Source organism: Typopeltis vanoorti, chromosome 7, assembly GCF_054136105.1.
Source record: "Typopeltis vanoorti isolate ZY-2024b chromosome 7, IOZ_Tvanoo_1.0, whole genome shotgun sequence".
NCBI lineage: Eukaryota > Metazoa > Arthropoda > Arachnida > Uropygi > Thelyphonidae > Typopeltis > Typopeltis vanoorti.
This window is the reverse complement of record NC_143555.1, coordinates 78,648,621-78,662,611: the sequence shown is the minus strand read 5'-3', so window position 1 is coordinate 78,662,611 and position 13,991 is coordinate 78,648,621. Positions and strand designations below refer to the sequence as shown.

The following is a 13,991-nucleotide window of genomic DNA, read 5'->3' as shown; positions in this document are numbered from 1 at the left end:
CAAAATCTTTTACTTTTCTTTAGGTTGTTAGTCTGACTGGTTGGCTGAGTGAATATTGTGCCACTGTCCACCTGGTAAATAATGAATTTAAATTCCATTATGAGCATGGATAAATGTCTATTGATTTCAGTGCTGAATGTAAGACTGTCACCATCTGGATTACTAGGATTTGAGAAGTTGTTTGAAAAAGTTTGATCTATAGTCTTTAGAACTTGGAGGTGGGGGGGGGGTTGTTGATGTTTCTGCATGTTTTTTTTTTTTTTTTATTTATTTTATTTTATTGCTGTTTCATAACAAATTTGTCATAGCAGTTATTCAGTTTTAGTTTATTTTAACTTTTTTTTTTTTATTATTATGGCTAAGTTTCATAAATCTTTTAACTCAGTTATTCAGTTTAGTTAAAGAGCCTTAAAGATTTATAGTGGGTTTATTTTGGAGTATGTCATCATATATGTATGTTCAGCAAGACTGAATTGAATCTCCTCTATTTCATATTTCAGTTCAGGTTTGCTGACACTTTCCTTCTTAATGTGATTCATATAAATGAGAAACAGTGGTGATAGCAACGGCATCTATTTGTGTCTTACTACTAATTTTACATCTAATGCTGACTTACATCCATAATATATTCATCCCATTAGACCATATAATTGTGGTATTTTGAGTAGCTTTTCTTTTGGCAAATCATAATGCATATGCCTTTTCCAGATCTACAGAACTAAATAGAAATCCTTGTTCATTTTCATGATGTCTTGAACCTTACTAGAACATTCAGAAAGTAAATATACATTCCTTTTTAATTCTTATATTCTTTTTATTCTGCTTTTTTATAGATTAGTGCTGTGAGGGCTCTACTCCAATTACATTATAACCAGGCTTTCTAAATTATGCACTGTGGCCAGTGTAAACATTTTATACTTCCATGTTTATTATTATTACACCCTCCATGGAGTCGACAGACTCATCATACGAGGTTTGTTCAACTGGCAACATATTTATCATATGGAATTTTAAAATATAGAATCTTAAAAATTATTTGAGAATTTCTTGTTTAATACTATCTACTCCAGTTGTCTTTCCCATTTCAGGTTTTATATGGCTTGTTCTGCCTCTATTGTTGATATTAGCTTCTTATTACGAATCATTGATTGTTTCATTTAATGGTGTTTCATGGTAATTACTCCAGACATCCAGAATTTTTTTAATTTTGACATCACACAAGGTCTGATTCTTAACACAAAGTGAAGATCAAACCTTGTTTTAGAAATTCTGTTGTTTCTCCATTCCTTATCTAGTTTTGTCCATTATTAAACTGACAATGAAAGTATTTATCAAAACACAACTGAGAATGAAATGAGTACTAAAATGAATTAACCACAAAACATATCACTGTTCAGTATGTACAACTGTCATTATTGTAAACTATGGAGAACAAAAGAAACAGTCTGTTATAATTATTTGCTGTTGTGCACTAATGTAATTTCATGCCATTAATGTTATTGGACATTTTTATATATAGTTTTTGCAGTAAGTGAATGAATTTACTTACCATAAATGAAATAATTTACCATTTATTTACTGTTGTTTGCTATGGTGAAACTCAACGATACAGAAAAATGCAGACAAAAAGCTTCGCAAATTTTAAAAAATATTGAAGCCATTGAATTCAAAAAGTAATTAAAAGAATTACCATGAAGTGAACATAAACATCAACACATTAAGGAATTGTGAAAAGGAAATAATTGCTAGACTCACCAGAAGTTCAGTACAATTATTATTTCATATTGTTTAGCTTCGTGAAATTGAATATGGAATATGTGTGAACATTTATGACTGGAAGCATATCGATAATTGAAATCAGTCAAGCCAATTCAAATAGTTGAAATTTCAATGAATTAATAAATTAGGCAAATATATATATATATATATATATATATATATATATATATATGTGTGTGTTAAAGATACCAAGCAATTTTATAAGCTAGGTTTTTAATCCTTTTTCCCAAGTGAAGCAAACAGACAAATAAGTCAAGTTTACACTTGAACATAGTTCAAGTCTGAGGCAACTTGTGGTAAAGGTGGAGTGTGTGTGTATACACACACACACACACAAACACACACAAACATATACATTAATATGTATGTAATAATATATATGCGCACACACATGGCAGGGGAGGGGGAGGGGGAAAATTCTGATAAACATCTGGAACAAATATTAATTTTATGTCTTCTTATATATCCTAAAAGAAAAAGAACAAATTATTACAATTTGATGAAACATGGAGGTTAAAAGTTTTAAGATGTGTTCTTTCTTGTGGTTATATCAGTTGCTTTAATATCATTTTTGTTCTAGGTGTTTATCAGAAATCCCCCCCCCCCCACACACACACACATACACATTGCTCTGTTCAAATCAGTCACCTTTCTTTTTATCTTTTTCAGGCCAGAAGAGATGACTCTGGAAGTTTGGGACTACATATTTTTTAAAGATGCATGTTTTCCTCAAACCACAATTTCTAAAGAAATTTTAGATAAACTGAAATGGGAATTTGAATACTGGTACCCTGTTGATTTAAGATGTTCTGGCAAGGACTTAGTGCCGAACCACTTGACATATTTTATCTATAATCACTGTGCTATTTGGCCTGAAGAATCCAACAAGTGGCCCAGGAGTGTAAGAGCTAATGGTCATATTTTATTGAATTCTGAAAAGGTATTTTTTTTTTAATCTTTTACGTCTGTTTCCGAATAATTTCTTAAAATTATTGATAACTGCATTCAGCCATTTAATATTTTCTGAGAAGGAGGAGGGTAGCCATAGTTATTGAGCTCTGTAAATGTTTTCATCATCTAAATAACTACAGGTATCCCTTGCTTAATGCGGTGAAATTAATTGCAGCAATCCCTTGATATACACGGCAAGAGTTTTGATTAATGCGCCTTTAACTCTGCGGAGCTCACAGCTGATCTGACAGATACATGCAAAATGTTTAATATAAATATTCTCACACAATTCAGTGTATAGCTTGGAGGTCATGACTAGCTGTGCATTCATATGTTTCAAATGATATTCCGCACTGTTTTTTGCTGTCAGTTTGGTTTAACACATATTATGTAAAGGTTTGTGATATTTGACAGTAAATTATATCTGAGAGATACCGCGACCTCCGATGTCAGTATAGTATGGTTTAGGTTTTTTTTTTTATTATTATTTTTTATTCTTTGTTCAATAATTTCTAGATTGTAACTGAAAATAAATAAACCATCATGTATTACTGAAATAGAGAGCCAAAGGCTTATTTATCATACATGTCCTCTAGGAGATGTGCTTTACATTATGGAAAATGCTAAGGAAAGTGATCTGGAGTGATCTTACTCCACCTTTACTACGAGTTGCCCATAAGATTGTTTATGCTTGCATCCACCGAAACTTTTAGTTTCTATATATTCGGCATGAAACTCAATATCCACTTAATTTGTACTATCATATATTATATTTGCAGTGTTTTTTTCTTTATGTTTTATTGCTTGTTTGCCGAGGCGGAGAGTCATTTTGCTTGTTATCGTAGAAATTATGCCAATAAGAAAAAAACTAAAACTGTTCAAACGACTCTTGATAACTTCTTTTGATAAAAAAATTGCAGTAAATAATGTAGGTTCAAGTATTTATTAAACATTTACTTTGCATTCATTTTTTATTTTTCCTAAAAGAGTACCATATAAAATGAATTATTAATACAGTAATTGATCATGGACTAATTGTAATTTTTACCATTGATTATTAGATTTGATTAACTCGATTTTGATATACACAGTAACATCGATGGGTTAATTAACCACGTTAATCAAGGGATACCTGTATATAATGTGGTTTAATTGAAACATAACTATAATGCTTCAAAACTGAGGGATTTATTTTACTAGTGCAATTATTATGATTATTATCAGACCTTCAAAATTCTTGTTGCAGGAGGTCCTTCACACACACACACACACACACACAGTTCATCATACTGTGCCTTAAATATATTCACTGTCTCCTCATTCACCACACTCTCAGCCAATGCATTGCAATCACCCACCACTCCCCCATGTAAAAAAAAACTGCTCCTTACTCTCTTGCTCACACCCTCCTTATACATCTTCCAGGGATGACTTCTTGTTTTCCCCCCATTTTATGTAACACCTCATTCACATTAATCTGCTCAATCATATCCCCACCAATCTCTGCAGTAGCACCTCCTCAATCTAACTTCATACTCAACATTCCAGAAAACACTTTAGTCAACTGTCTCTGGATCTTTTCCAATATCTGTTCATCCTTTTGAAAACTAGGCAACCAGATCTTTGCAAAGTAGTTCCATATGTGGCCTGATCAAAGCCATATATAATGGAACCATAACATCCTTACTTTCACACATCAGTGTCTGCCATATCATTGTCATAATCTACTGTGCTGTCCTCACAATTCTAGTACTGTGTCCCCAAAATTTTAGGGCCTTGTCCACAATCACTCTCAGATACCTCATCTCCACCACTTCCTCCAAGATATTCCTATCAATTGTATACTCTGCATTTCATCTTGGCTTCTCAAATTTTAAAACTTTATATGCCTGGTAAACAGTCAGAGAGAACACATACAGTTTATGCATGTAGGGGTTTATAAAGTTTATAACTCACCTGAATTGAAAAAGTTAATATAAAGATTCTGCTCATTACAAGAATCAAGCTCGAGTCGTTTTCATTTGAAGTGTGCAATTCCCCATTGTTTTCCAGTTACACTACTGTAGTCTTTATCATCATTATTATTATCCAATTCCTGACATGTACCCTCATACAGTGCACAGGATACTGTGATAGTCCTATATGATTAAGATATTTTTACTGTTCAAATTGTATCATGTACTTACCTGTGGGCAGCATTATATAATTGCTTTGTGCATTCTATTTGCATATTGGGTGAGCATGCAATAAATTACGGCATGCGATTTCTATGGAAACAAAAACTATAAAAGGGAAAAGAATTTGCATTTCAGGATATACTGTATAAGTTAACAATAATTTAGAGAAATACTATGAGTTAATTTCCAAGAAAAGCCTTTCTAATCTACAAAGTTGTTGTTTGTAATCACATGGGATAAAAAATAAAGTGCAATAAGAAATCATTAAACTTTATTTGATAGAGAAATATATATGAAATGAAATCAAAGAGTGGTGCATAAGGGTCAAAGCTGTATAACTGGGAGAATTGACTGGAGCTTCTGACCTAATGTCCAATTCTCACCTTTGTGTGGTGCCCTCTGTTAGTTAGTTAGTTACCTGGATACTGAACAAATGAGGATAGAATGGAAATTTGGGATTTAGCTGACCTAATTGTGTTCTTATTGGCTTAAATTATAATGCAAAATGATGGTACAACATGACAGAATTTGTTGCTGACTTGGTGTTGGCCAATTAAACAAGGCCCTCTGTTGTTTTTGTCAGGGGAACCAGGGCAAACAGCAGCACGAAGTCGATCACTGAACCAAATCTCAGAACTCCCAATTCAACATCAGCAGAATTCAAGATTGATACTATCACATAAGAACCATCAATGGAAAAGAAATGGAACTAGCAGAGGAATTGGATAAATACCAGATCAACATAATACGTGTGACTAAAACAAAGAAAACAAAAATAGGTGAGATCTTCCTAAGCAACAAATACAAAATGTTATATTCAGCAATAAAAAAAGGGAAAAAAGAGTACCTATAGTATTCAACACTAAATATGAGGATAATCTTGAATGGCAGGCAAGGTCAAATAGAGTGATGTGGGAAAATATCAGAATAGGGAAATTGGACAATGACACTTGTTTGTTCCTACAGAAGGTTCTACTAAGGAAGAAGTGTAGGAATTTTTCGAGGCATCTGACACAAAAAAAAAGAAGAAAATTGTTCTTGTTGGAGATCTAAACAGCAGAGTAGGAAATGATTACTAGACATAGAAATGTTTATGTGAAAAGTTGGAGAAAAGAGCAAAGCTAAATAATTAATGGTTAAATACCTGCTGAATTTGTTCAGAATGTGAACTAGTTATTACTAACACCATGCTCCTACATAAAAATGTGCACAAATTCACTTGGAGAGAAGATGCAACAAATTAGAAAAGTCTTATTGACTATGTTATTTCTAATAGTAATGTTTTCTCACTGGATCAGGACACAAATGTAGACAGAGGATTTGAATTAGTAAGTGATCACTGTTTAATTTTGAGCAGGATAAAATTGAATTTCATATAGAAATGAAAAGTGTATAAGAAAGTTAAAATAAATCAGAGTTTGAGCAACCTTTCAGAAGTGAACTGTAGACTAAAATACACAAACATTATTCAAGGAAACATGAAAGAATTTAAAAATGAGAACCAAACTTGGAGATTTATTGGCAAATGCTGAAGAAAACGATTGATTCAGCCATAGAAGCAGGTGGCAAGGTTGTCTATATTTATAGAAAAATGAGAACTCCATGATGGACTCAAAAAGTTAAAGAGGCAGTCAATGAAAAGAAGAAAGCACATTGCAAGTTCCTGGCAAGTAAGTCAGCTTGTGCGCTTAGAGAATACAGAGCGAAATGTAAGAAAGCGAAGCACTACAACTAGCTAAACAAGCCATGGGAAGACTTTGGTAATAACATAGAAAAGAAATATCAGGAACTTGGCAAAATATTTTCAAGGCTATTGAAAAAAACTTAGGAATGGAAGAAAGAGTGCTATAAAAGGAATCAGAGATAATAAAGTTGACATGACAACTCAGGATAGATATTCTAGATGTCTCTAGATGTCTAGAGTAATTATTATTATTATTATATGTGAACCTCTATGGAGTCCAAAGACTCATCATGGGAGACCCTATCTATCCACACAATCTATCTATCTATACAGACAAAGCACTCACAACTAACTCTGGCAACCCATTCCACTCATTCACAACTCTCCAAGCAAAAATTCTAGTCCCCACACCCCTTACTAACCACACACCTTCATTCAACTTCCAGGGATGACTCCTTGTTCTGGTCCCCTCTAGCCAAGTGCCGAAACATTTCCTCTGCATTTATCCGATAAAACTCTTTAAGCAACATAAATGTTTTTATCATATCCCCTCTTATTCTCCTATCAATCAATTTCTGCAATCCACACACCTTCAATCTATCCTCATAGGGAACATTCCACAGACCACTCACCATCTTGGTAGCTTGCCTCTTAATCCTCTCCACCGCTTCCTCATCCCCAAGAAACCCAGGAGACCAGACTTCAGTACAATAATCGACATGTGCACATATCAATACCTTATAAAGAGGAATAACAGCTTCCTTATCTCTATTTGTTAATGTGTTCTTCAATAGCCAAGTAATCTTATGGAGTAATTTAGCAATATGTTCTCTAAACTTTAACTCTCTGTCTACCACCACAAATCTCTAGCTTCATCTATTTCCTGCAGTACATTGCCATCAATGCGATGCACAGCTTGTAATCTGTTTTTCCCAAAATGCATAACTTTACGTTTCTTGACATTAAACTGACACCCATTAACTTTTGTCCATACTGGCAGCCTATTTAAATCATCTGCAAGTTTTCCACATTACATTGATTAACTATTACTCTACCTAATTTTGCATAATCAGCAAACAACTGAATATTTCCTTTCAGGTTATTTCCTATATCATTATGTACAAATGAAACAGCAATAGTCCCAGCACTGAACCTTGCGGCACACCACTAGTTACATGTTTTTGCCTTTATTCTGCCCCTCCATATACCACTTTTTGATATCTGTCCATTATCACTTAACTAGTGTCACATTCATCCCTATTTGATCTAATTTGCATAACAGAGTTCCAAGTGAAATGTCTATCAAATGCCTAACAGAATCATTGTGTAGCCATTTCCTTTATTGAACTCAGCTGTTACTCTATTATAAAAAGTTAGTAAATTATTAAGGCATGAACGACACTTCACAAAGCCATGTTGATCCTCATACACTATCATATTTTTATCTACCCATTCTTGAATTCTTCACCATGCCTGAGCTACTGATTAGTCTAGGATTTTCTACTGCATTCTTAGAACCTCCCTTATGCAAAGGAATTATTTTGCTCTCTTTCCACTCCCTTGGAACTCTACCAGAGCTGAGACTTAAATGAAAGAGCCAGTCAAAGGCATTGCCAGTTCCCTTGCACATTCTTGTAAAACCCTAGCTGATATCCCATCTAATTACACAGATGTGTTTGCATTGAGATTCTGCAATATCCTAAGAATCTCCAATTCATCCACTTCTCTTTCCACATTAGTATCTGTCACATTAATTAAAGTAGTAACTTCACTTCTTGGTATAACCTTGCAAAGACAGTTAATCAATTATTTTATCTGCTTCTGTCTTCTTGTGATCATCACCACTAAATAAAGTTAATCTTCCATAGTCATTCTTCCTCTTATTTGCCACATAACGAAAGAACTCTGGGATTTCCTTTGGCCTGCTCAGCTAGATTCTTCTCATAATTTGATTTTGCCTTCGTTTCCATGCTGGTTGCTTTCTTTCCTGAGCCTTATACTGTTCATGAGTTTGCTGGTTACCTTTCCCTTTATATACCCTCCACAGCATTTTCTTCTTCTGTATCTCATGCTTAATGATATTACTCATCCTTCTAACTCCTACTCGGTTAACCTTCCCTACGTATACGGTTTAATATTGCTTCCTCTAGACTTTTGTTCTAAGAGTTTATTATAAATTGTAATTAGGGTTGTAGTACTTCAGGATCTCTGTTTTAATATTATTATTATTATTACTATTACGTGACACCTCCAAGGAGTCCAAGACTCTTCGAAGGATGGCACCTACTTCTACAACTCCCTGTCTCCACCATGATTACCAACAATACCAAATCACCACTACGATCATCATCTGCTGCCCACTGCCACCACTAGTATTTTTTGTCTGTAAATTGCCTGTGTTCTCAAGGCTGATTTGTCTGTGTACGGGATGTAAAACCCGAGTTTCCAGGAGAAGAAACCCTGCTACCTCCGTATGAGATCAGCTGACTCACCTTCAACTGAAAAAAATCTATATAAAGATGAGAATCAAACTCAGGCCTATTCCAATCAAAGGGTGCAACATACTGTCTTTCTTCCAGTTGTGCTTTGGAGGTGTTAATATAAAAAATAGTATGTTAAATTATTGATTAGGGAATACTATTATTGTATTAAAAGATAATGTGAATTTGTTCTCTAACCATGTTATAAAAAATAAGGTATAAGTTTGATGTAAATTTGGCATACTGTGTGAATTGTAATATAGCTTGTCTCTCTATACATATGTTTATATGCCAGATGATTAATATGGATGTTGAATCTTCGAAAAATTAGAAATGAAAGTAATTATTCTTAACATAGTTTAACATAGTAGTAGTTTCTGTAATTTATCAAAATGAATGCTGATCACCAGATAACTAAAAGGAAAAAAAAACATTCAAAGATGATTTTTCATTTAAAAATATTAAAAGTCTTGCTTTTTAATTGTCAAACAGGTTTTTTTTTTTAATCAGTGATTTCAAGAATAAAATTTCACTTAGTCAAGGTATAAAATTTAAACTGATCCAGTGATGATGATTATAATAATAATTATATTAGTATTTCTTATTGAATTCTTTGACTTGTTTCTTTTAGATGTCAAAATCAACTGGAAATTTTCTGACATTGTCAGAAGCAGTGGAGAAGTTTTCTGCGGATGGTAATTTCTGAGTTTCTAATCTCTAATTAATACATCATGTAATGGACTTTGATTGTCATAGAAATTCAGTTGATAGCAAGAGAAGTACTCCTCTTTATCTTTAAAATTTTATGTTAATAGAATTTTTGCCACAAATTCAAGCAATTTGGATATAATTTGAATGAACACTATCATTTGTCAGCGTGTAATATTATTATGTTAGTCACCAAACTTTAATGGACAGTTACATAGTGACCACTGTCAGCTATTTTTAGTAATGTTTTGGGTAAGACCAAATTATTTTGTAAATAGATATGATTTGTTGTTACACATACCAAAAGAGTTATTTTATTTATTTTATTATTATTTTTGGAATATCCAATTCCTTTTTTTTAATTGATTAAAAAAAAGGTGATAACTTTATACTAAACTATTTCATACTTATGTTTGTATAGTTTCCTTCAAGCTCCTTTTTGAATTATGTGTATATGCTATTCTCTGAAGTACGATTGCATCCCTTCAAAAGTGGTGAATGATATGAATCAGCTGTAAAAGGAACAGATGTTAAAAAAAAAAAAAAAAAAAAGAGGGATGCAGGAAGCATCACAAATGTTACCAGCAATCATGGTAGTGGATCCATTTTGATCTACTACTGGCTTGATCCATAGAGGCCATACATACTGGTTCCAAAATCTTGTGGGCATTTTTGTATGTCAGACTGTGAATTGTTCTTTCATAGTAAGCAATGCACAATTTGCAATTCATTGCTATAGAATTGGGATTTGCTGCTAGTGGAATGTACGAGTATCATATTATATTCATACATTTCTTGATATGCTATGCATCTTTTTTGAATTCTTGCCATTATCTCTCTCTCTCTCACTCACTCATAGCACACTAACTCAGTGTACAAAATATTTATTGGAATCAAAGTATAAATGATGTCACTATCATTAATATAGCATTATGATCAGTGGTAAATATATAATAAATTCATTATTTTCTCTTTTCTTTGTTCTTCAAATGTAGCCTGAAGACATCCTTGAAGATATGTTTGAAGGAAGAGAAGGTTTCATTCAAAGCATAATGATAATGTGCTTGTTATGTGAATCCCAATCCTAAAGAGTTGTAAACCTATAGTCTGTTAGCACCCTGAATAAAATAATGGTGAAATAATTTTCTTCAAACATTGCTCTAGAGTCTGAACATGAAACTTTTCATGCCACTCGAAGAAGTTTCATGTTCAAAAAAAAAGGAAGATGTGCTGGCACTAGGCCAGGAAATTTGTCTAACACCTAAAGACATTCAAAAGCATCAATGCTCCTGGTGGGATTTGAACCCACAGCCTGTTGTTATTTAAGAGCAGGTATGCTAGCTACTTAGTCAACCAAGTCATTGTTGACATAACTAGAAATTGCTTTGGTATAAAGTTCTCTAAATGATATTGGGAAATGAAAGCAGAATATCTGCTAAAGCATTTAAATTGTGCTTTTTAGTTTCACTCCACTCTTTAATTTTCTGCTAATAAACCTCTTCATTTATTCGGGGCTTCAAATTATTGTTTTCTTGCTCATATTGGCTGAAAAGCTGATCACAGCTTGATTATCAACAAATGTATACACAAGTTGTTACATTTCATTTTGTTTCCATTTTATGTTTTGTGTATTTTTTCCATTCTACATCTTTATATTTATGTATTAGGTCTTTATGACCTAGTAAATCAGAAGAGGAAAAGCTTCTTTGCTAAGTAGAAGAAAATTCTACTGTTAATTATGTTTAATTGCTGAAATTAGTGTAGCTGTCCTACTCTGTACTTTATCATTATGTAGTTGAAACTTAATCTAACTAACATCATTAAAACTGTAAGAATTCAGTATTATGCAACATAAAAATTTCCTACATACCGAACACTTACAAGTGTGAAAAAACAATGGCTTTAGTTTACTTTTACTCATGACATATGCCATAATGTAAAATATAACAATTATGATGCCATGAATTCACAATAATGGGACATAGAGCACTTAAATCTCACTAGATGGCAGAAAGAGGGAGTCATTATCACGAGAAAGAGTTAGAATTCTGGAAGGAAAAGAGACTTGGGTACTCTTGGTAAAAACTAACTGTAACAAACTCTAGAAAAGTCCTGACTGAAGCTGTACAGATACAATGCTGTTATAAATAAAATTCACTTACTAAACTATATGCTATATCAAACTATTCCTGTGGTCCCTGTGAATTTGCTGGATACACCTTTTCAACTTGAAAGTACAAGTTGTAATAATCGAGTTGTTGACCCAAAAAACAGTCAGCTTGAAAATTGACTGTTTTTTGGGCACTATTTATTGCATAGAAAAGTATCCCCTCTCAAAAATTAAAAATAAAAACATAAAATCAGGATTTGACTTTTATGGGAATACACAGGTATACATGCAGCTTTTTTCAAATTGTTTCATTAGAATACTAGATATAGTTATGAATGTCATTATGAAGGCTTGTGCTGTGTAACTCATCATGTATTAACATAGCACAAGCACACATTCCATTGTTAGTCTTTCTTTTTCAAATGTTTATATTGTGATTGTTACCTGTTTGTAGCTTATTTATTTATTTTTATTCACTGTTATCTCCTGATGATGTTAAAAACAGTTATTTCATGAAACTAGTTGAGTGTGTGACAAAAGTTTTTTTTTTCTATCAAGTCATTCTTTGTGTTTAATACTGGCAGTACAATTTCATCTTAGTTATGGATCATCTTGAAACTTATGAAATAAATTCCCTTGCCTTCTTTTATCATAAATAATGCTTGACAAGAATTTATGTTCTTGATTTGATCCTTTACCAAGCATGAGCAAACAGAAACTTTTAACGATCGGTAGGCTAGTTGTATATGAAGACAGATGACTTCATACTTTACCTTGGTATACCATAATGCACAATATGCACTTCATTTCAGATGTGTATATTGTCATGCATTATGGGAAGAGTCGCTATCCCAACTAGTTTGACTTTTATTAAGGTTTCATCAGTCAGTCAGTGGGAGATACATCTGTGGAGATAGCTAAATCAATGATAGAAGTCATATTCCCATATAAAAGTTATCACCATATTAAGTGGATGAGAGATAAGATGTTTATTGTATTTAGTATTCTTCATGAAATGTGGTGGCTTGAAATGCAGTACAGGTGTTATAACCCTCCCTCATTTCAGTAATGACAACTGCATGATAGCACAGGCAAAATGTTAAAGCAAAAATGAGTGATATGGTTAATGCTAGCTTTTTCTGCAGCCAACATTAAGCAAGCTAAAGCAAGAGTGACTGAGAGATTCATTGAACAAATTTTGGGCTGTTATTTTCATAGACCAGTTTCCTTAATTATCACACTTCTGATTCAGTCATTAACAACAAATGAAATAGCAGCAGGCTTTTCAAAATTCGTCGAATTGTGAAGTAATTTAAACTGATAAATCCAATCCAGAAACTAAAAATTGGAGTAGGAGATGGTAATGTTGTTTTCAATTTTTTAAAACATCCAAATTATTCAACAAAAAACATTCCTTGGGGATTCTCTGTTAGGAAACTCACACAGGAAAATCTTTATCTCAGACTAGGAAAGAATCATTATATTTACAGATATTACATCCTTGGATAAAAGAAAATGTCATTAATTTAATAATTTTGATAAATATAAAGAATATATATTTTGTGACTATTAGTTTTCAAATTCATCTAATAGTTAGTTCTTCCTTACACTTAAAACTGAAAAGCAGTTGAAATTTTTTTTTTTTTGCATCTTTAAATGTTGTGTATTAGCTGAAATACCTCACTGATTTAGTGAATTCGAATTATCGTTGAAAACCAGATTACTTCAAAATATTTTTATTTTTTAGGAATGAGATTATCTCTAGCTGATGCTGGCGATGGACTTGAAGATGCTAACTTTGTAGAAGCTATGGCAGAAGCTGGTATTTTGCGATTATATTCATTTCTGGAATGGGTGAAAGAAATGCTTGTATCCCACAAGAAGCTTCGTAGAGGACCTGCTGATTCATTTAATGATAGAGTATTTATCAGGCAAGTTTTAAATCTTGCAGTAGTACTATTATGTTATAAACTTCCTAAAATGGAAGTTATCAGTATTTCTGAAGTGCAGTTTTATAAACATAAGTGCTGAAGTGGGTAGTTTGAATGGAGGCTCTGCTCACCAACCAGTGGTTTAACAAAATTTTTTAGGTAGTAGATGAC

The 13,991-nt window shown here is 32.8% G+C and overlaps 1 protein-coding gene across 2 annotated transcripts in view; it reads left to right on the top strand.

Annotated features, from left to right (window-relative positions):
• LeuRS (Leucyl-tRNA synthetase) overlaps window positions 1-13,991 on the top strand; it is a 388,197-nt gene that overhangs the window by 233,694 nt on the left and 140,512 nt on the right. For both annotated transcript variants that reach the window (XM_090395982.1, XM_090395980.1), the window contains exons 17-19: window positions 2,449-2,719; window positions 9,703-9,766; window positions 13,637-13,820. In XM_090395982.1, coding sequence (XP_090252108.1) covers window positions 2,449-2,719; window positions 9,703-9,766; window positions 13,637-13,820 — 519 coding nt within the window. The remainder of the gene's footprint in view (window positions 1-2,448; window positions 2,720-9,702; window positions 9,767-13,636; window positions 13,821-13,991) is intronic.